General features: G+C 40.4%; 1 protein-coding gene across 2 annotated transcripts; it reads right to left on the bottom strand.

Moving 5' to 3' along the window:
* Window positions 1-463: 463 nt before the first annotated feature.
* LOC117324519 (transmembrane protein 178B-like) lies at window positions 464-15290 on the bottom strand. Of its 2 annotated transcripts, XR_004532005.1 has the most exons (5): window positions 14876-15290; window positions 8756-8857; window positions 4832-4987; window positions 1860-2646; window positions 464-1684 (listed from the first exon to the last, which is right to left on the bottom strand). XR_004532005.1 is itself a non-coding variant. In XM_033880427.1 (4 exons), the coding sequence occupies exons 1-4, from the start codon at window positions 15072-15074 to the stop codon at window positions 2420-2422; spliced, it is 684 nt and encodes a 227-aa protein (XP_033736318.1). In that variant the 5' UTR covers window positions 15075-15290; the 3' UTR covers window positions 464-2419. The 2 variants fall into 2 exon arrangements, 1 of the variants encoding a protein (XP_033736318.1); XM_033880427.1 differs by having other exon boundaries at window positions 464-2646.
* Between the last annotated feature and the right edge of the window lie 8679 nt (window positions 15291-23969).

Genomic DNA, 23969 nt, shown 5'->3' on the forward strand with positions numbered 1-23969 from the left:
TGAGATTTCAATTTTAACCTGTGTACTTGGTAAGTGTCACTTTCAAATTTCTACCGGAGAATTTCACTCGTTTCGCCTATATTTACACGTTGTGTAGAGTTATCCCCCTTACTCCTTGTTTGGGTGTGTGTTGGTGTTCAGTTCAACATGACTGAAACATCGGCATAAATAACACCAACATGTAGATATTTCAGTAACATTTATTTAATATATTGACAAAAATATAATTAAGTATATATTCTAAATGGTGTAAAATTAATGAAATAAACGACAATAATAATATCATTTACAGAAACAGCGCCTGTTACTTTACATACACCGGTAACGTAATACTATACAGTGTATATGGAATTATTAAACCAATCGGAAGTCTAATGCTTTAAAACTTTAAAATCTAATATGATTTTAAATTATACTGTAGAGTACTGTAGGCCGTAATAGCCGCAGACAGGTCTGTATATTAATGGGAATGGGGGCAGACACAGGTAGGCCGTAATAGCCGCAGACAGATCTTTAACACAGGTAGGGATGGGGGCAGACACAGGAAGGCAAGAGTGGCCAGCATCTTAATTTTGTTTGTTTGTTTTTCGGAAGGGAAGGTCTAGCATGTAAAGCATCAGTTCATTAGATTATAAACTGAAGTGTACACTTAATTATACCGACTATGTGTACACTTAACGGTACCGGCTATGTGTACACTTAACGGTACCTACTATGTGTACACTTAACTGTATCTACTATGTGTACACTTAACTGTACCGACTATGTGTACACTTAACGGTACCTACTATGTGTACACTTAACTGTACCTACTATGTGTACACTTAACTGTACCGACTATGTGTACACTTAACTGTACCGACTATGTGTACACTTAACGGTGCCTACTATGTGTACACTTAACTGTACCTACTATGTGTACACTTAACTGTACCGACTATGTGTACACTTAACGGTACCGACTATGTGTACACTTAACTGTACCTACTATGTGTACACTTAACTGTACCTACTATGTGTACACTTAACTGTACCGACTATGTGTACACTTAACTGTACCGACTATGTGTACACTTAACGGTACCTACTATGTGTACACTTAACTGTACCTACTATGTGTATACTTAACTGTACCGACTATGTGTACACTTAACTGTACCTACTATGTGTACACTTAACTGTACCGACTATGTGTACACTTAACGGTACCTACTATGTGTACACTTAACTGTACCTACTATGTGTACACTTAACGGTACCTACTATGTGTACACTTAACGGTACCTACTATGTGTACACTTAATTATACCGACTATGTGTACACTTAACGGTACCTACTATGTGTACACTTAACTGTACCTACTATGTGTACACTTAACTGTACCTACTATGTGTACACTTAACGGTACTGACTGTGTGTACACTTAACTGTACCTACTATGTGTACACTTAACTGTACCTACTATGTGTACACTTAACTGTACCGACTATGTGTACACTTAACTGTACCTACTATGTGTACACTTAACTGTACCTACTATGTGTACACTTAACGGTACCTACTATGTGTACACTTAACGGTACTGACTGTGTGTACACTTAACGGTACCTACTATGTGTACACTTAACTGTACCTACTATGTGTACACTTAACTGTACCGACTATGTGTACACTTAACTGTACCTACTATGTGTACACTTAACGGTACCTACTATGTGTACACTTAACTGTACCTACTATGTGTACACTTAACGGTACTGACTGTGTGTACACTTAGCGGTACCTACTATGTGTACACTTAACTGTACCTACTATGTGTACACTTAACGGTACCTACAATGTGTACACTTAACGGTACCGACTATGTGTACAAACTATAACCAGCAGGCTAGAACACCAATTGTTTATAGTCCTCGGATTTCTTATTGGAATTTTTCAACATATACCTCGATATTTCCGGAGTCGACTGGAAAATCATTACCTGTGTATTACTACAGAAGGTCTCAGCACAACATTACGATTCTGTATTATAATTGTAATTCATGAATAAAACCATTGATTTAAATGTTGGTGCACAGATATTGAGACAGTAACGGAATGCTGTCGTTAAGGAGACACATGTATGTAGGATCAAACAATACAAAAAGCGGCAGAGACAGCTCAAACAGAAGTAAACCGAGACAGGTCCAGAATGCATAGGAAACAGGTCAACCGGAAGTTAAACAGAGACAGATCCAGGTAGGTATATAATGGTGGTCACACAATATCCATTAAGCGACAGCATTTCGATAGTCTTCAGAATCTGTCGTGACATCAATAGATGTGGCCAGTACAGAGAGAATAAATAATACTTCTAGTGTAATCAAGCATGTATTTGTGTCCCATTATAGTACATCACTAAACAGTTCTGTCCCAGTGTCAGCCAAAAGAGTTATACTTTCGGGTTTCGTTGACGTCATCGTAGTCCTTCCTGAGGAGACACAAGAAGATAAATCCTTCCAGGAGACAAAGTCCTGTCCCTCCCCAGCCTAACGCAAAGGACCAACCGTAAGCGTATGTCACTTGACTCGGGTAGATCATACGTGTGTAAATGTCATTGTCCCGAAGGGCAATAAAGCAGATACCGCTCGCTATGCCGCACATGCCTGCAAAACAGAAACATTTATCTATTAATAACTTAACGTAGATCTACAAAACAGTAACATTTCTCTATTAATAACTTAACGTAGATCTACAAAACGGTAACATTTCTCTAATAATAACTTAACGTAGATCTACAAAACAGTAACATTTCTCTATTAATAACTTAACGTAGTCCGACAAAACAGTAACATTTCTCTATAAAATAACTTAACGTAGATCTACAAAACAGTAACATTTCTCTATTAATAACTTAACGTAGTCCGACAAAACAGTAACATTTCTCTATAAATAACTTAACGTAGATCTACAAAACAGTAACATTTCTCTATTAATAACTTAACGTAGATCTACAAAACAGTAACATTTCTCTATAAATAACTTAACGTAGATCTACAAAACAGTAACATTTCTCTAATAATAACTTAACGTAGATCTACAAAACAGTAACATTTCTCTATTAATAACTGAACGTAGATCTACAAGACAGTGACATTTCTCTATTAATAACTTAACATTGATCTACAAAACAGTAACATTTCTCTATTAATAACTTAACGTAGATCTACAAGACAGTGACATTTCGCTATTAATAACTTAACATTGATCTACAAAACAGTAACATTTCTCTATTAATAACTTAACGTAGATCTACAAGACAGTGACATTTCGCTATTAATAACTTAACATTGATCTACAAAACAGTAACATTTCTCTATTAATAACTTAACGTAGATCTACAAGACAGTGACATTTCTCTATTAATAACTTAACATTGATCTACAAAACAGTAACATTTCTCTATTAATAACTTAACGCAGGTCTACAAAACAGTATCATTTCTCTATTATAGCTTAACATAGTCCGACAAAACAGTAACTTTTCTCGATTCAATACTTAACGTAGATCTACAAAACAGTAACATTTCTCCGAAACGGAAGTAACGGATATACGTGTAAGAACACGTGTACCATAGTGAGACAAGAACGAGTAAAATAAACAACAGCAAAACAACAAAAACAAAACAAGGGCCCGTTGGAGGGCCACAACATACGCCCGCCGCAATATTTGACACTTGGAAGGGGGTAGTTTCACAGGTTGTAATGCTTTAAAATGAAGTATCATTGTTGGAAAGTTGGAAGGAGATATTGATACACATAATGGTGTGTAGTTGAAACCGAAGGGCAACTTTAAATGATGAGATGTATATATGTTGCAAATATGGGAAACCTTGGTTTAGACACAACAACACAAAAATTAGTTCACATGTTTATATACAGAATATATAGAGCCTGGGTCGGGTAGTATTGAAGTTACGGTCCGGATAAGTAAAATCATCAAAGGGCAATAACTCCGCTAATAAGGGGGTAAGGGGCATAATTTTGGTATGTGACACTCCGGCTCATCTAGATGTATATTTGTGTTAAGTATGGAGAGCTCAACACCATATGTGCCCGAAGTAAAATCATCAAAGGGGAATAACTCCACAAATAATGGGGCAAGGGGCATGATTTTGGTATGTAAAACTCCGGCTCATCAAGATGTATATTTGTGTCAAGTATGGAGAACCTGGGTCGGGTAGTATTGGAGTTATGGTCGGACAAGTAAAATCATCAAAGGGGAATAACTCCGCAAATACGGGGCGGGGGGTAAAGGGCATGATTTTGGTATGCGACACTCCGGCTCATCAAGATGTATATTTGTGTCAAGTATGGAGAGCTTGGGTTGAGTAGTATTGGAGTTATGGTCCGGACAAGTAAAATCATCAAAGGGGAATAACTCCACAAATAAGGGGATAAGGGGCATGATTTTGGTATGCGACACTCCGGCTCATCAAGATGTATATTTGTGTCAAGTATGGAGAGCCTGAGTCGAGTAGTATTTGAGTTATGGTCCGGACACCTTATGTGCCCGCCCGCCCGCCAACATGATAACATAATTACGTCCCGTCTTTCGTCGGGCGTATAAAAGACACATAGACAAAGTTCCTACAGGTAAGTGTTACAACGGCGATGGCAGATCCATTTCGGACTCGTGATTCTGCATGAAGCAATACTAAACCGTGTCTTACTATAGAATGCGAGACGCAATGTGACGTCACATGGCGAGTAAAGGCAATAATACGTTCCTCCTGGTTATACATTATATGAACAAGTTATAAATAAATAGCCACATTGATTTAGTGTTTACCTGCAATCAGACTCAAGATGGCGGACACCAGGTACAGACTGGACTTTCTTAAACTTTTACAATCGGCTGGCCATAGTCCACAGATCAATGTTAGGACGCTGAATACCTGAACAGCAGCACAACCCATCATACAACCCAGCCACGACCTCTCCAAATCTGTAAGGGAAATTAAACATGTGTTTTGATTGGAAAAAATATTTCATCAGCAGCAGTGTCTGTCAAACTGTCCGTTACTGACTCCGTTAGAGTAGTAGTACTAGTGTCTGTCAAACTGTCCGTTACTGGCTCATTTAGAGTAGTAGTACAAGTGTCTGTCAAACTGTCCGTTACTGACTCCGTTAGAGTAGTAGTACTAGTGTCTGTCAAACTGTCCGTTACTGGCTCCGTTAGAGTAGTAGTACTAGTGTATGTCAAACTGTCCGTTACTGACTCCGTTAGAGTAGTAGTACTAGTGTCTGTCAAACTGTCCGTTACTGGCTCCGTTAGAGTAGTAGTACTAGTGTCAGTCAAACTGTCCGTTACTGACTCCGTTAGAGTAGTAGTACTAGTGTCTGTCAAACTGTCCGTTACTGGCTCCGTTAGAGTAGTAGTACTAGTGTCTGTCAAACTGTCCGTTACTGGCTCCGTTAGAGTTACTGTACTAGTGTCTGTCAAACTGTCCGTTACTGGCTCCGTTAGAGTAGTAGTACAAGTGTCTGTCAAACTGTCCGTTACTGACTCCGTTAGAGTAGTAGTACTAGTGTCTGTCAAACTGTCCGTTACTGACTCCGTTAGAGTAGTAGTACTAGTGTCTGTCAAACTGTCCGTTACTGACTCCGTTAGAGTAGTAGTACAAGTGTCTGTCAAACTGTCCGTTACTGGCTCCGTTAGAGTAGTAGTACTAGTGTATGTCAAACTGTCCGTTACTGACTCCGTTAGAGTAGTAGTACTAGTGTCTGTCAAACTGTCCGTTACTGACTCCGTTAGAGTAGTAGTACTAGTGTCTGTCAAACTGTCCGTTACTGACTCCGTTAGAGTAGTAGTACAAGTGTCTGTCAAGCTGTCCGTTACTGACTCCGTTAGAGTAGTAGTACTAGTGTCTGTCAAATTGTCCGTTACTGACTCCGTTAGAGTGAAGTGTCTGTCAAACTGTCCGTTACTGACTCCGTTAGAGTAGTAGTACTAGTGTCTGTCAAACTGTCCGTTACTGGCTCATTTAGAGTAGTAGTACAAGTGTCTGTCAAACTGTCCGTTACTGACTCCGTTAGAGTAGTAGTACTAGTGTCTGTCAAACTGTCCGTTACTGGCTCATTTAGAGTAGTAGTACAAGTGTCTGTCAAACTGTCCGTTACTGACTCCGTTAGAGTGAAGTGTCTGTCAAACTGTCCGTTACTGACTCCGTTAGAGTAGTAGTACAAGTGTCTGTCAAACTGTCCGTTACTGACTCCGTTAGAGTAGTAGTACAAGTGTCTGTCAAACTGTCCGTTACTGGCTCCGTTAGAGTAGTAGTACTAGTGTCTGTCAAACTGTCCGTTACTGACTCCGTTAGAGTAGTAGTACAAGTGTCTGTCAAACTGTCCGTTACTGACTCCGTTAGAGTAGTAGTACTAGTGTCTGTCAAACTGTCCGTTACTGACTCCGTTAGAGTAGTAGTACTAGTGTCTGTCAAACTGTCCGTTACTGGCTCCGTTAGAGTAGTAGTACAAGTGTCTGTCAAACTGTCCGTTACTGACTCCGTTAGAGTAGTAGTACTAGTGTCTGTCAAACTGTCCGTTACTGACTCCGTTAGAGTAGTAGTACTAGTGTCTGTCAAACTGTCCGTTACTGACTCCGTTAGAGTAGTAGTACTAGTGTCTGTCAAACTGTCCGTTACTGACTCCGTTAGAGTAGTAGTACAAGTGTCTGTCAAGCTGTCCGTTACTGACTCCGTTAGAGTGAAGTGTCTGTCAAACTGTCCGTTACTGACTCCGTTAGAGTAGTAGTACTAGTGTCTGTCAAACTGTCCGTTACTGGCTCATTTAGAGTAGTAGTACAAGTGTCTGTCAAACTGTCCGTTACTGGCTCAGTTAGAGTAGTAGTACAAGTGTCTGTCAAACTGTCCGTTACTGACTCCGTTAGAGTAGTAGTACTAGTGTCTGTCAAACTGTCCGTTACTGACTCCGTTAGAGTAGTAGTACTAGTGTCTGTCAAACTGTCCGTTACTGACTCCGTTAGAGTAGTAGTACTAGTGTCTGTCAAACTGTCCGTTACTGACTCCGTTAGAGTAGTAGTACAAGTGTCTGTCAAGCTGTCCGTTACTGACTCCGTTAGAGTAGTAGTACTAGTGTCTGTCAAACTGTCCGTTACTGACTCCGTTAGAGTGAAGTGTCTGTCAAACTGTCCGTTACTGGCTCCGTTAGAGTAGTAGTACTAGTGTCTGTCAAACTGTCCGTTACTGACTCCGTTAGAGTGAAGTGTCTGTCAAACTGTCCGTTACTGGCTCCGTTAGAGTAGTAGTACTAGTGTCTGTCAAACTGTCCGTTACTGACTCCGTTAGAGTAGTAGTACAAGTGTCTGTCAAACTGTCCGTTACTGACTCCGTTAGAGTAGTAGTACAAGTGTCTGTCAAACTGTCCGTTACTGGCTCCGTTAGAGTAGTAGTACTAGTGTCTGTCAAACTGTCCGTTACTGACTCCGTTAGAGTAGTAGTACAAGTGTCTGTCAAACTGTCCGTTACTGACTCCGTTAGAGTAGTAGTACTAGCGTCTGTCAAACTGTCCGTTACTGACTCCGTTAGAGTAGTAGTACAAGTGTCTGTCAAACTGTCCGTTACTGGCTCCGTTAGAGTAGTAGTACTAGTGTCTGTCAAACTGTCCGTTACTGACTCCGTTAGAGTAGTAGTACTAGTGTCTGTCAAACTGTCCGTTACTGACTCCGTTAGAGTAGTAGTACAAGTGTCTGTCAAACTGTCCGTTACTGACTCCGTTAGAGTAGTAGTACTAGTGTCTGTCAAACTGTCCGTTACTGACTCCGTTAGAGTAGTAGTACTAGTGTCTGTCAAACTGTCCGTTACTGGCTCCGTTAGAGTTACTGTACTAGTGTCTGTCAAACTGTCCGTTACTGGCTCCGTTAGAGTAGTAGTACAAGTGTCTGTCAAACTGTCCGTTACTGGCTCCGTTAGAGTAGTAGTACTAGTGTCTGTCAAACTGTCCGTTACTGACTCCGTTAGAGTAGTAGTACAAGTGTCTGTCAAACTGTCCGTTACTGACTCCGTTAGAGTAGTAGTACAAGTGTCTGTCAAACTGTCCGTTACTGACTCCGTTAGAGTAGTAGTACTAGTGTCTGTCAAACTGTCCGTTACTGGCTCCGTTAGAGTAGTAGTACAAGTTTCTTTAACAATCAACATGATTTGGACAGGAGACTTGGGATTTTTAAAAATATTTGTTTTTTTTTGTTGGTCATATTACAACACAGTTATTGCCTTTTGTGTGCGGTGTACACGAGACTCTGCGGCCTCGATAAACAAACTCTTGACCAAAGGTTCGTATAGCCTCGTGTACACCTCAACAAAAATCAATAATTGTATAATGTCAAACGTTATGTGATTTGCTCCACAAGAATACTTGTCTGTCAACAGTGTGTGATTGGCCTCGTTTGAATACTGATGTCTGCCAATCGGTCTTACATTGTGTCCAATAAAATACAAGTATCTGTCATTAGCGAAGCTGGACGATAACAAGAAGGCTACTTTGAAATTATACAACACGCATGCAAAACAATCACAAATAATAGTCATTATTTATATCACTATAACATTTATTTTGGTTTGCTCGAATTTAACACTGTTTTGACGATATAACACTACTCGGAGCTCTCTTTTTAAATCAAAATTTGATAGTCTGACATTGCATTAGTATGTGTATGTTGAAAACAGAGCAAAAGATAAGAATTAAATGTTATACTGACGTAAGTAACGTTTCTCCTCGAAGGTACGGGTATCTTCTCGGACAGGGATGAGATCTTGGTACGTGTAGCCACACATCCCAGTCCGACGGTCCAATGGTACACCTACAACGGAAACAGGTAAAAATGACACACACAACAGATGTTATCTACCTCGGATAACCAGAGGTACAGTTTGTCAGTCCTTGTTAACTGAAGATGGTCTCTGGCTGAGTACGACATCACCCGACAAATCATCCAAGGTAGCATCGACACTAATGGTCCATATAGAGAGGTCAAAACGTTTAACACACAACATGAGCTCGTTATAGACAGGTCAGAGACGGTCTACATTGACTCGTTATAGACAGGTAAGAGACGGTCTACATTGACTCGTTATAGACAGGTCAGAGACGGTCTACATTGACTCGTTATAGACAGGTCAGAGACGGTCTACTTATAGACAGGTCAGAAACGGTCTACATTGACTCGTTATAGACAGGTCAGAGACGGTCTACATTGACTCGTTATAGACAGGTCAGAGACGGTCTACATTGACTAGTTACAGACAGGTCAGAGACGGTCTACATTGACTCGTTACAGACAGGTCAGAGACGGTCTACATTGACTCGTTATAGACAGGTCAGAGACGGTCTATATTGACTCGTTATAGACAGGTCAGAGACGGTCTACTTATAGACAGGTCAGAAACGGTCTACACTGACTCGTTATAGACAGGTCAGAGACGGTCTACATTGACTCGTTATAGACAGGTCAGAGACGGTCTACATTGACTCGTTATAGACAGGTCAGAGACGGTCTACATTGACTCGTTATAGACAGGTCAGAGACGGTCTACATTGACTCGTTATAGACAGGTCAGAGACTCTACATTGATTCGTTATAGACAGGTCAGAGACGGTATACATTGACTCGTTATAGTCAGGTCAGAGACGGTCTACATTGACTCGTTATAGACAGGTCAGAGACGGTCTACATTAACTCGTTACAGACAGGTCAGAGACGGTCTACACTGACTCGTTATAGACAGGTCAGAGACGGTCTACATTGACTAGTTACAGACAGGTCAGAGACGGTCTACATTGACTCGTTATAGACAGGTCAGAGACGGTTTACATTGACTCGTTACAGACAGGTCAGAGACGGTCTACATTGACTCGTTATAGACAGGTCAGAGACGGTCTATATTGACTCGTTACAGACAGGTCAGAGACGGTCTACTTATAGACAGGTCAGAAACGGTCTACATTGACTCGTTATAGACAGGTCAGAGACGGTCTACATTGACTCGTTATAGACAGGTCAGAGACGGTCTACATTGACTCGTTACAGACAGGTCAGAGACGGTCTACATTGACTCGTTATAGACAGGTCAGAGACGGTCTATATTGACTCGTTACAGACAGGTCAGAGACGGTCTACATTGACTCGTTTTAGACAGGTCAGAAACGGTCTACATTGACTCGTTATAGACAGGTCAGAGACGGTCTACATTGACTCGTTACAGACAGGTCAGAGACGGTCTACATTGACTCGTTACAGACAGGTCAGAGACGGTCTACATTGACTCGTTATAGACAGGTCAGAGACGGTCTACATTGACTCGTTATAGACAGGTCAGAGACGGTCTATATTGACTCGTTACAGACAGGTCAGAGACGGTCTACATTGACTCGTTATAGACAGGTCAGAGAGGTCTATATTGACTCGTTACAGACAGGTCAGAGACGGGTCTACATTGACTCGTTATAGACAGGTCAGAGACGGTCTACATTGACTCGTTACAGACAGGTCAGAGACGGTCTACATTGACTCGTTATAGGCAGGTCAGAGACGGTCTATATTGACTCGTTACAGACAGGTCAGAGACGGTCTACTTATAGACAGGTCAGAAACGGTCTACATTGACTCGTTATAGACAGGTCAGAGACGGTCTATACTGACTCGTTACAGACAGGTCAGAGACGGTCTACATTGACTCGTTATAGACAGGTCAGAGACGGTCTACATTGACTCGTTATAGACAGGTCAGAAACGGTCTACATTGACTCGTTATAGACAGGTCAGAGACGGTCTATATTGACTCGTTACAGACAGGTCAGAGACGGTCTACATTGACTCGTTATAGACAGGTCAGAGACGGTCTACATTGACTCGTTATAGACAGGTCAGAGACGGTCTACATTGACTCGTTATAGACAGGTCAGAGACGGTCTACATTGACTCGTTACAGACAGGTCAGAGACGGTCTACATTGACTCGTTATAGACAGGTCAGAGACGGTCTACATTGACTCGTTATAGAGACCAGTAGACTGTAACCTGTCGCTGATCGTTACACGACAGAGAGGGTAGGGACCTTGTTTAACATACAACTCTACCACAACACACCCGGAAAAATATCAATTTTCCTGTGATGCATTGTAAGAGAAACTAATAGATATTTGGAGGAAACAATGGCGTCGTGACCTTTGTTTGGATCTGAAGACAATCACCGCCACTGTTTAACACGCGAGCCTGATCGGTAAGGCGGGGGAGGACTCTCATACTGATACACTTATCCTACAGTTTTACTCGGCATCTTTGATCTGGTTGATATATAAACATTAATTTTACCATGATCAAGTCATGATGTTATGACGTAGTGAGCTGTATTATTCTTATGGTTCGAGTTATGTTGGTTCCGCCATCTTGCAAACAAAATGAAATACAATGTAATATGCATATTGTAATCCTATATATATTGTTGTATATCGAATGAAATTGAATTGAATGGCAGAATCACCAGCACATCATTCCTTATAACGACCATTTTGAAAAGAATACGCGTAGACCGTACCAAACAATGGGTGGTAAAGTCAGTCTACCGTACCAAACAAGGAATGGTAAAGTCAGTCTACCGTACCAAACAAGGAATGGTAAAGTCAGTCTACCGTACCAAACAAGGAATGGTAAAGTCAGTCTACCGTACCAAACAAGGGATGTTAAAGACAGTCTACCGTACCAAACAAGGAATGGTAAAGTCAGTCTACCGTACCAAACAAGGGATGTTAAAGTCAGTCTACCGTACCAAACAAGGGATGTTAAAGACAGTCTACCGTACCAAACAAGGAATGGTAAAGTCAGTCTACCGTACCAAACAAGGAATGGTAAAGTCAGTCTACCGTACCAAACAAGGGATGTTAAAGACAGTCTACCGTACCAAACAGGGGATGGTAAAGTCAGTCTACCGTACCAAACAGGGGATGGTAAAGTCAGTCTACCGTACCAAACAAGGGATGGTAAAGTCAGTCTACCGTACCAAACAAAGGATGTTAAAGACAGTCTACCGTACCAAACAGGGGATGGTAAAGTCAGTCTACCGTACCAAACAAAGGATGTTAAAGACAGTCTACCGTACCAAACAAGGAATGGTAAAGTCAGTCTACCGTACCAAACAGGGGATGGTAAAGTCAGTCTACCGTACCAAACAAGGGATGTTAAAGACAGTCTACCGTACCAAACAAGGAACGGTAAAGTCAGTCTACCGTACCAAACAAGGGATGTTAAAGACAGTCTACCGTACCAAACAGGGGATGGTAAAGTCAGTCTACCGTACCAAACAAGGAATGGTAAAGTCAGTCTACCGTACCAAACAGGGAATGGTAAAGTCAGTCTACCATACCAAACATGGGGATGGTAAAGTCAGTCTACCGTACCAAACAGGAGATGGTAAAGTCAGCCTACCGTACCAAACAGGGGATGGTAAAGTCAGTCGACTGTACCAAACAAGGAATGGTAAAGTATCAAATCACGGAAGTAAAGTCAGTCTACCGTACCAAACATGGGGATGTAAAGTCAGTCTACCGTACCAAACAAGGAATGGTAAAGTATCAAATCACGGAAGTAAAGTCAGTCTACCGTACCAAACATGGGGATGTAAAGTCAGTCTACCGTACCAAACATGGGGATGTAAAGTCAGTCTACCGTACCAAACAAGGAATGGTTAAGTCAGTCTACCGTACCAAACATGGGGATGTAAAGTCAGTCTACCGTACCAAACAAGGGATGTTAAAGACAGTCTACCGTACCAAACAAGGAATGGTAAAGTCAGTCTACCGTACAAAACAAGGAATGGTAAAGTCAGTCTACCGTACCAAACAAGGGATGTTAAAGACAGTCTACCGTACCAAACAGGGGATGGTAAAGTCAGTCTACCGTACCAAACAGGGGATGGTAAAGTCAGTCTACCGTACCAAACAAAGGATGTTAAAGACAGTCTACCGTACCAAACAAGGAATGGTAAAGTCAGTCTACCGTACCAAACAGGGGATGGTAAAGTCAGTCTACCGTACCAAACAAGGGATGTTAAAGACAGTCTACCGTACCAAACAAGGAACGGTAAAGTCAGTCTACCGTACCAAACAAGGGATGTTAAAGACAGTCTACCGTACCAAACAGGGGATGGTAAAGTCAGTCTACCGTACCAAACAAGGAATGGTAAAGTCAGTCTACCTTACCAAACAGGGAATGGTAAAGTCAGTCTACCATACCAAACATGGGGATGGTAAAGTCAGTCTACCGTACCAAACAGGAGATGGTAAAGTCAGCCTACCGTACCAAACAGGGGATGGTAAAGTCAGTCGACTGTACCAAACAAGGAATGGTAAAGTATCAAATCACGGAAGTAAAGTCAGTCTACCGTACCAAACATGGTGATGTAAAGTCAGTCTACCGTACCAAACAAGGAATGGTAAAGTATCAAATCACGGAAGTAAAGTCAGTCTACCGTACCAAACATGGGGATGTAAAGTCAGTCTACCGTACCAAACATGGGGATGTAAAGTCAGTCTACCGTACCAAACAAGGAATGGTTAAGTCAGCCTACCGTACCAAACATGGGGATGTAAAGTCAGTCTACCGTACCAAACATGGGGATGTAAAGTCAGTCTACCGTACCAAACAAGGAATGGTAAAGTATCAAATCACGGAAGTAAAGTCAGTCTACCGTACCAAACATGGGGATGTAAAGTCAGTCTACCGTACCAAACAAGGAATGGTTAAGTCAGTCTACCGTACCAAACATGGGGATGTAAAGTCAGTCTACCGTACCAAACAGGGAATGGTAAAGTCAGTCTACCTTACCAAACATGGATGTAAAGTCAGTCTACCGTATCAAATCACGGATGTAAAATCAGTCTACCGTACCAAACATGGGGAGTAAAGTCAGCCTACCGTACCAAACATGGGGAATAAAGTCAGTCTACCGTACCAAACATGGGGATGTAAAGTCAGTCTACCGTATCAAATCACGGATGTAAAGTCAGTCTACCGTACCAAACATGGGGAGTAAAGTCAATCTACCGTATCAAACATGGGGAGTAAAGTCAGTCTACCGTACCAAACAAGGGATGTTAAGTCAGTGTCAGTATACTGTATCAAATCACGGATGGGAAGTCGAAATTAAGGATGGTGTGGTCAGTAGACAAACCATGGATGTTACAAAACAAAACATGTTAACAAACCTACCTGGTTCATTGAAAGGTAGACTACATCAGTATCTAACAGATAACCACTGTGTACAGTTTTACCTACGTAAACCTATGGAAACTTCATATAAATGTATGTTACCTACATTTAGAGCATCCTCACACAAATTAAATATACAATATAGAAATACCAGGGAGACAATAATGTTACTAGAAGAAATATAACCTGTAACAATTGGGATTTGGGCGACATCGAGGACGAGTTTCATTTTATTTTGATATGTCCATTATATAGAGATCTGAGGGTAAAATATATTAAAAATAAATAATACTACAAAAGACCATTTGACCTTGGTGAGTCATTAGACCTACCAAAACAGTGATGGGGGAGTCATTACACCTACCAAACCAGCGATTGGGGGGGGGGGGTGGGGGGGGGGGGGGGGTTGTTGTCATAGATGGACAGTATATGTTGCCATTGTGAGGTGAGAGAAGGAAGGTTGCGATTGATTCGGGACATTTTACACCACGGACTCAGATGGTTACAAGACCACTCAACTTTACATGTGTATGTGTTAAGCATACAAAGTACGTGTATGATGGGTGGGGCAGGGAGTGTCATGTGATAAGTACCCAGGTGGCCCAGAACTACTTACTGTCGGGTATGCCGTGTGTGTAACACTTCCTCCACATGCCCATGTGGTAAGAGAAGACACTCTGGACGGTTTGGTTGGTGGCTGTAGATGCGTCAGATGTATACCAGAAGTCTGTCACAATACTGGCCAGGGTCAGACCTAGGGACACGAGCAGGAAAGACAAGGCAAAAAACAGTAGACATAGCGATCCTCGACCCATGCTGGTGTTTATACCAAAATATAGGTGCTGATGTTTAGTAAGTCCGTGTCACACTACACACACTTCCCGTGTCAGACATACGGTCCCTACAGCGTACAGGTCCAAGCGAGTCCTCAGCGGGGAGCGGCCATTGTCCTATTCATGTAAATGAATTTCATTCAACCGGTTCCAGCTAAATACCTGTAGAAAATGGCGCTGATCGGGGGCCGTCTCAACAAGATTACCTGTGTGACACACACAATCAATACACCGAGCTGGTAATACAGGTGAACGCCACACCTGGATGACGTGAAGTCTCGCTTTAATGATCGAGGAGGAAATTAACAACGGCATTCCAGCACAACTTCCTTTTAAAGTTACACAATGTAGTAAGATATAGAGAGAATAAGTCAGCCAAGACGTATACTATAATGGATTAAACACCTTAGTCTGTGATAACACATATTTCCGTGACATTTTCTATATGTCATCAGAATATGTGTTTAACGCCTGTTTTTAACAATAAGATAGTTTCGTTTGTACAATATATGCTGTTCATAATGTACTTATAGCACAGGGATTTATTTCTAAAATAGTAATTTTGAAGTGCGACAGAATATTGAATTGAAAGGTGAGTTGATTATCAACAATCTTATTTATTTTTAATGTACTTTATTTGGAATTTCAATACGTAAATAATACAACTGTTCTGTTCTTTATTTTAGGAAGCATCGCACTGATATTACAGTTGTCATAAATGACACAGCTTTGTTAGAAAACATATTGTGTACTAGCACTCAAAAGCAAAATACGTAGCGACCATAGAAAATATCACAGTTCAATGATTATATGTTTACATTGTCAACACTTTTATTTGTCTTGTGAGTCTTCCAATTCAGAACCTTTTTTAGTTCAAATCATCTTTATAGTATTTAATATTGATAATGACTGTTCATGATTTAATATCCAATGACTCTACTCGAATAGAGTTAAGTCGATTAAATACAATCAACTTCACAAATGAAACAAATTCATCATCTACTACACAATTAAAACTAGTTTTGAATTTAAAAACACTCGGTCTTATAAAAGTATCGAGATAAAAAATTTTTACCTGTTAATATTTTGTTGGTCACTACAATAAAATAAATAATGAAAATTGTCTCCAAATTACTACTAAAACGACAAACAATAGTAAAACAATAGTGTACGTAACACCTCTAACGACGGACAATAGTGTAACAATAGTGTAACAATAGTGTAACACCTCTAACGACGGACAATAGTGTAACAATAGTGTAACACCTCTAACGACAGACACTAGTGTAACACCTCTAACGACAGACACTAGTAAAACAATAGTGTAACACCTCTAACGACAAACACTAGTAAAACAATAGTGTAACACCTCTAACGACAGACATTAGTGTAACAATAGTGTAACACCTCTAACGACAGACACTAGTAAAACAATAGTGTAACACCTCTAACGACAGACACTAGTAAAACAATAGTGTAACACCTCTAACGACAGACACTAGAAAAACAATAGTGTAACACCTCTAACGACAAACAATAGTGTAACACCTCTAACGACAAACAATAGTGTAACAATAGTGTAACACCTCTAACGACAGACAATAGTGTAACACCTCTAACGACAGACAATAGTGTAACACCTCTAACGACAGACAATAGTGTAACACCTCTAACGACAGACAATAGTGTAACACCTCTAACGACAGACAATAGTGTAACACCTCTAACGGCAGACAATAGTGTAACACCTCTAACGACAGACAATAGTGTAACACCTCTAACGACAGACAATAGTGTAACACCTCTAACGACAGACACTAGTGTAACACCTCTAACGACAAACAATAGTGTAACACCTCTAACGACAAACAATAGTATAACACCTCTAACGACAGACAATAGTGTAACACCTCTAACGACAGACAATAGTGTAACACCTCTAACGACAGACAATAGTGTAACACCTCTAACGACAGACAATAGTGTAACACCTCTAACGACAAACAATAGTGTAACAATAGTGTAACACCTCTAACGACAGACAATAGTGTAACACCTCTAACGACAGACAATAGTGTAACACCTCTAACGACAAACAATAGTGTAACACCTCTAACGACAAACAATAGTGTAACACCTCTAACGACAAACAATAGTGTAACACCTCTAACGACAAACAATAGTGTAACACCTCTAACGACAGACAATAGTAAAACAATAGTGTAACACCTCTAACGACAAACAATAGTAAAACAATAGTGTAACACCTCTAACGACAGACAATAGTAAAACAATAGTGTAACACCTCTAACGACAAACAATAGTGTAACACCTCTAACGACAGACAATAGTAAAACAATAGTGTAACACCTCTAACGACAAACAATAGTAAAACAATAGTGTAACACCTCTAACGACAGACAATAGTGTAACACCTCTAACGACAGACACTAGTAAAACAATAGTGTAACACCTCTAACGACAGACAATAGTGTAACACCTCTAACGACAGACAATAGTGTAACACCTCTAACGACAGACACTAGTAAAACAATAGTGTAACACCTCTAACGACAGACACTAGTGTAACACGTCTAACGACAGATACTAGTAAAACAATAGTGTAACACCTCTAACGACAAACAATAGTGTAACACGTCTAACGACAGACACTAGTGTAACAATAGTGTAACACCTCTAACGACAGACACTAGTGTAACACCTCTAACGACAAACACTAGTGTAACACCTCTAACGACAAACAATAGTGTAACACCTCTAACGACAAACAATAGTGTAACACCTCTAACGACAGACAATAGTGTAACACCTCTAACGACAAACAATAGTGTAACACCTCTAACGACAGACAATAGTGTAACACCTCTAACGACAGACAATAGTGTAACACCTCTAACGACAAACAATAGTGTAACAATAGTGTAACACCTCTAACGACAAACAATAGTGTAACAATAGTGTAACACCTCTAACGACAGACACTAGTGTAAACACCTCTAACGACAAACACTAGTGTAACACCTCTAACGACAAACAATAGTGTAACACCTCTAACGACAAACAATAGTGTAACACCTCTAACGACAGACAATAGTGTAACACCTCTAACGACAAACAATAGTGTAACACCTCTAACGACAGACAATAGTGTAACACCTCTAACGACAAACAATAGTGTAACAATAGTGTAACACCTCTAACGACAGACACTAGTGTAACACCTCTAACGACAAACACTAGTGTAACACCTCTAACGACAAACAATAGTGTAACACCTCTAACGACAAACAATAGTGTAACACCTCTAACGACAGACAATAGTGTAACAGCTCTAACGACAAACAATAGTGTAACACCTCTAACGACAGACAATAGTGTAACACCTCTAACGACAAACAATAGTGTAACACCTCTAACGACAAACAATAGTGTAACACCTCTAACGACAAACACTAGTAAAACAATAGTGTAACAATAGTGTAACAATAGTGTAACACCTCTAACGACAAACAATAGTGTAACACCTCTAACGACAGACAATAGTGTAACACCTCTAACGACAAACAATAGTGTAACACCTCTAACGACAAACAATAGTGTAACACCTCTAACGACAAACACTAGTAAAACAATAGTGTAACACCTCTAACGACAGACAATAGTGTAACACGTCTAACGACAGACACTAGTAAAACAATAGTGTAACACCTCTAACGACAGACAATAGTGTAACACCTCTAACGACAAACAATAGTGTAACACCTCTAATGACAAACACTAGTAAAACAATAGTGTAACACCTCTAACGACAGACAATAGTGTAACACGTCTAACGACAGACACTAGTAAAACAATAGTGTAACACCTCTAACGACAAACACTAGTAAAACAATAGTGTAACACCTCTAACGACAGACACTTATAAAGATGTTGTGAAGTCTTGTCTCTGAAGGTAGATGTAGGACGTTAGATTTGTATCCTCTGTTGTTCTGTTGAGAGTATTCGAATGATGGTCCAGTAGGAACGCCTTTTTTCAATATTAAGTAAATTTTCCTGTTAACATCTTTGGATGTTTTCGGTATATTGCTCAACAATGTAAAATGGTAGTGTGTCCTTAGGTAGGTCCAAATCAATGAGATAATGTCCTGGGATTACCTTACTTGGTAAGACTTTGAACAATGTCATTCAAATTTATATACAGATAGGAAGGATATAGTGGTGTGTTGATATATGTACGTAATGTACGTGTAAGCAGTACGCAGACGACATAGCGTTTATTTCTTACTATCTACCAACCTAACAACCCAATAGGTTAACCAAGATAAAACCAAAATTATTCAGTTTAGATGTTCATTCGCTTATTGTTCAAATTCAGCGCGGAGCTTTAGTTATTGACATTCTATAACACGTTACGAATATCGGCCATTCTTATTAACACGTCACTTGATGCCAAGGATTTGGCGAAATCGACAGGTCTTGAATCCCCACAAACTTTTTCTACAAAGACAAGATGCTGCATGTTGATATACACATCCGAGAATCTAGATTGATGTCGTTAGTGGGAGCTGTCCTTTTTACTCCTATATATATATAGATTGTACACGACGCCTTCCCTTTCGTGTCCTAACTCCACCTGAAGTTTACAAGCTTCATTTCCTGTATTCACACTTTGCGAAAAATCCATTATTATATTGTATTCGCAGTCTTTGCTATTTCTGTTATAAATCTGCAAATTATTATTATTTAACTGAAACACATCTTTGCAAATAACGTAGAAATTTTCAAATTCAAACATGGTTTAAATACACCAGCCAGTACGTGGTACCGCGAAGTAAGGAAATTGCCGATGCCGACGTATTCGCCAAACATACAATATTGGATCATCCACTTAGCAATTCATCTTAAATTATAACGAAAAACACTTTAGCTATGACAACAATCAATGAAGTAGTGACATTAGATGGAAATTAAATGGAAATTAAAATTATTTTCTTAATTTCCTTTTTCACTGTTGACCACTTGACAGTCGATACATCGACTACGGTCAATGTTCTGACCATGATGAGATCACGAATGACGCGAGGACACGTGGCGGACCGAGACTCGGCGATGTCATGTAGAAAAGGAAGACGTTGACGTCTACAGTTGATAACAGAATTCTGATTGGAAACCAAACACGCTTCATCAAGCACGCGAGGAATCTCTAGGTATCATAAACAAAGATATCGAGAGAAACTTCTGGACAGACATGTAACAGACAGAACGTACGTAATCCTATGGACAGACATGTGACAGACAGAACGTACGTACATCCTATGGACAGACATGTAACGGACAGAACGTACATACATCCTATGGGCAGACATGTAACAGACAGAACGTACGTACATCCTATAGACAGACATGTAACAGACAGAACGTACGTACATCCTATGGAAAGACATTTAACAGACAGAACGCACATGCATCCTATGGACAGACATGTTAGACAGAACGTACGTATATCCTATGGACAGACATGTGACGGACAGAACGTACGTATATCCTATGGACAGACAGAACGTATGTACATCCTATGGACAGACAGAACGTATTTAATCCTATGGACCGACATGTGACAGACAGAACATACGTACATCCTATGGACAGACATGTAACGGTCAGAACGTACATACATCCTATGGGCAGACATGTAACAGACAGAACGTACGTACATCCTATGGACAGACATGTAACAGACAGAACGTACGTACATCCTATGGACAGACATTTAACAGACAGAACGCACATACATCCTATGGACAGACATGTTACAGACAACGTACGTATATCCTATGGGCAGACATGTGACGGACAGAACGTATGTACATCATATGGACAGACATGTAACGGTTAGAACGTACGTACATCCTATGGACAGACAGAACGTATTTAATCCTATGGACCGACATGTGACAGACAGAACGTACGTACATCCTATGGACAGACAGGACGTACCTAATCCTTTGGACAGACATGTGACAGACAGAATGTACATAATCCTATGGACAGACATGAAACAGATATAACGGACGTGCATCCTATGGACAGACATGTAACAGAGAGAACGTACGTATATCCTATGGACAGACATGTAACAGACAGAACATACGTACATCCTATGGACAGACATGTAACGGACAGGACGTACATACATCCTATGGACAGACATGTGACAGACAGAACGTACGTATATCCCATGGACAGACATGTAACAGACAGAACATACGTACATCCTATGGACAGACATGTAACAGACAGAACATACGTACATCCTATGGACAGACATGTAACGGACAGGATGTACATACATCCTATGGACAGATATGTAACAGACAGAACGTACGTACATTCTATGGACAGACATGTAACGGACAGAACGAACATACATCCTATGGGCAGACATGTAACGGACAGAACGTACATACATCCTATGGACAGACATGTAACAGACTTCTAGAACGTACGTATATCCTATGGACAGACATGTGACAGACAGAACGTATGTACATCCTATGGACAGACATTTAACAGACAGAACGCACATACATCCTTTGGACAGACATGTTACAGACAGAACGTACGTATATCCTATGGATAGACATGTGATAGACAGAACGTATGTACATCCTATGGACAGAGATTTAACAGACAGAACGTACGTACATCCTATGGACAGACAGAACGTACTTAATCCTACGGACAGACATGTAACAGACATGACGTTCCTGATCCTATGGACAGACATGTGACAAACAGAATGTAATAATCCTATGGACAGACATGTAACAGATATAACGGACGTGCATCCTATGGACAGACATGTAACAGGCAGAACGTACGTATATCCTATGGACAGACATGTAACAGACATAATTTACGTACATCCTATGGACAGACATGTTACAGACAGAACGTACATACATCCTATGGACAGACATGTAACAGACAGAACATGCATACATCCTATGGACAGACATGTAACAGACAGAACATACATGCATCCTATGGACAGACATGTTACAGACAGAACGTACATACATCCTATGGACAGACATGTAACAGACAGAACGTACATACATCCTATGGACAGACATGTAACAGACAGAACGTACATACATCCTATGGACAGACATGTAACAGACAGAACATACATACATCCTATGGACAGACATGTAACAGACAGAACATACATACATCCTATGGACAGACATGTTACAGACAGAACGTACATACATCCTATGGACAGACATGTAACAGACAGAACATACATACATCCTATGGACAGACATGTAACAGACAGAACATACATACATCCTATGGACAGACATGTTACAGACAGAACGTACATACATCCTATGGACAGACATGTAACAGACAGAACGTACATACATCCTATGGACAGACAGAACATACATACATCCTATGGACAGACATGTAACAGACAGAACGTACATACATCCTATGGACAGACAGAACGTACATACATCCTATGGACAGACATGTAACAGACAGAACATACATACATCTCTGGCCCCAAAGTAACTGGATACGCGATCTCTTTACTACATGCTTTCGGCGAAATCTTCTATGAACTAACAAAACAAAATATTTCCTCGTCAAACAATATCGACATCACAATCTCCTGGTCAAACAATACCGATATAACACTCTCCTGGTCAAACAATACCGATATCACAATCTCCTGGTCAAACAATACCGATATCATACTCTACTCATCAAACAATACCGATATCACAATCTCCTGGTCAAACAATACCGATATCACACTCTCCTGGTCAAACAATACCGATATCACGCTCTCCTGGTCAAACAATACCGATGTCACAATCTCCTGGTCAAACAATACCGATATCATAATCTACTGGTCAAACAATATCGATATCATTCTCTCCTGGTCAAACAATACCGATATCATACTCTCCTGGTCAAACACTACCGATATCACACTCTCCTGGTCAAACAATACCGATATCATACTCTCCTGGTCAAACAATACCGATATCACACTCTCCTGGTCAAACAATACCGATATCACTCTCTCCTGGTCAAACAATACCGATAAAACACTCTCCTGGTGAAACAATACCGATATCACACTCTCCTGGTCAAACAATACCGATATCATACTCTCCTGGTCAAACAAGACCGATATCACAATCTCCTGGTCAAACAATACCAATATCATACGCTCCTGTTCAAACAATATCGATATCACAATCTCCTGGTCAAACAATACCGATGTCACACTCTCCTGGTCAAATAATACCGATATCATACTCTACTCGTCAAACAAGACCGATATCACAATCTCCTGGTCAAACAATACCAATATCATACTCTCCTGTTCAAACAATATCGATATCACAATCTCCTGGTCAAACAATACCGATGTCACACTCTCCTGGTCAAACAATACCGATGTCACACTCTCCTGGTCAAACAATACCCATATCATACTCTACTCGTCAAATAATATCGATATCACGCTCTCCTGGTCAAACAATACCGATATCACACTCTCCTGGTCAAACAATACCGATATCACGCTCTCCTGGTAAAATAATACCGATATCACACTCTCCTGGTCAAACAATACCGATATAACACTCTCCTGCTCAAACAATACCGATATCACACTCTCCTGCTCAAACAATACCGATATCACGCTCTCCTGGTCAAACAATATCGATATCATACTCTCCTGGTCAAACAATACCGATATAACACTCTCCTGATCAAACAATACCGATATCACACTCTCCTGGTCAAACAATACCGATATCACAATCTCCT

This window comes from Pecten maximus, chromosome 1, assembly GCF_902652985.1.
Source record: "Pecten maximus chromosome 1, xPecMax1.1, whole genome shotgun sequence".
NCBI lineage: Eukaryota > Metazoa > Mollusca > Bivalvia > Pectinida > Pectinidae > Pecten > Pecten maximus.

Excerpts from the sequence above, each read along its gene's own strand:
- LOC117324519 (XM_033880427.1), bottom strand. The coding sequence starts at position 15,074 with ATGGGTCGAGGATCGCTATGTCTACTGTTTTTTGCCTTGTCTTTCCTG. Across the intron at positions 8,858-14,875 it reads CACACACGGCATACCCGACA|GTGTACCATTGGACCGTCGG; the intron begins GTAAGTAGTTCT and ends TTTCCGTTGTAG. Across the intron at positions 4,988-8,755 it reads CGAGGAGAAACGTTACTTAC|ATTTGGAGAGGTCGTGGCTG; the intron begins GTCAGTATAACA and ends TTTCCCTTACAG.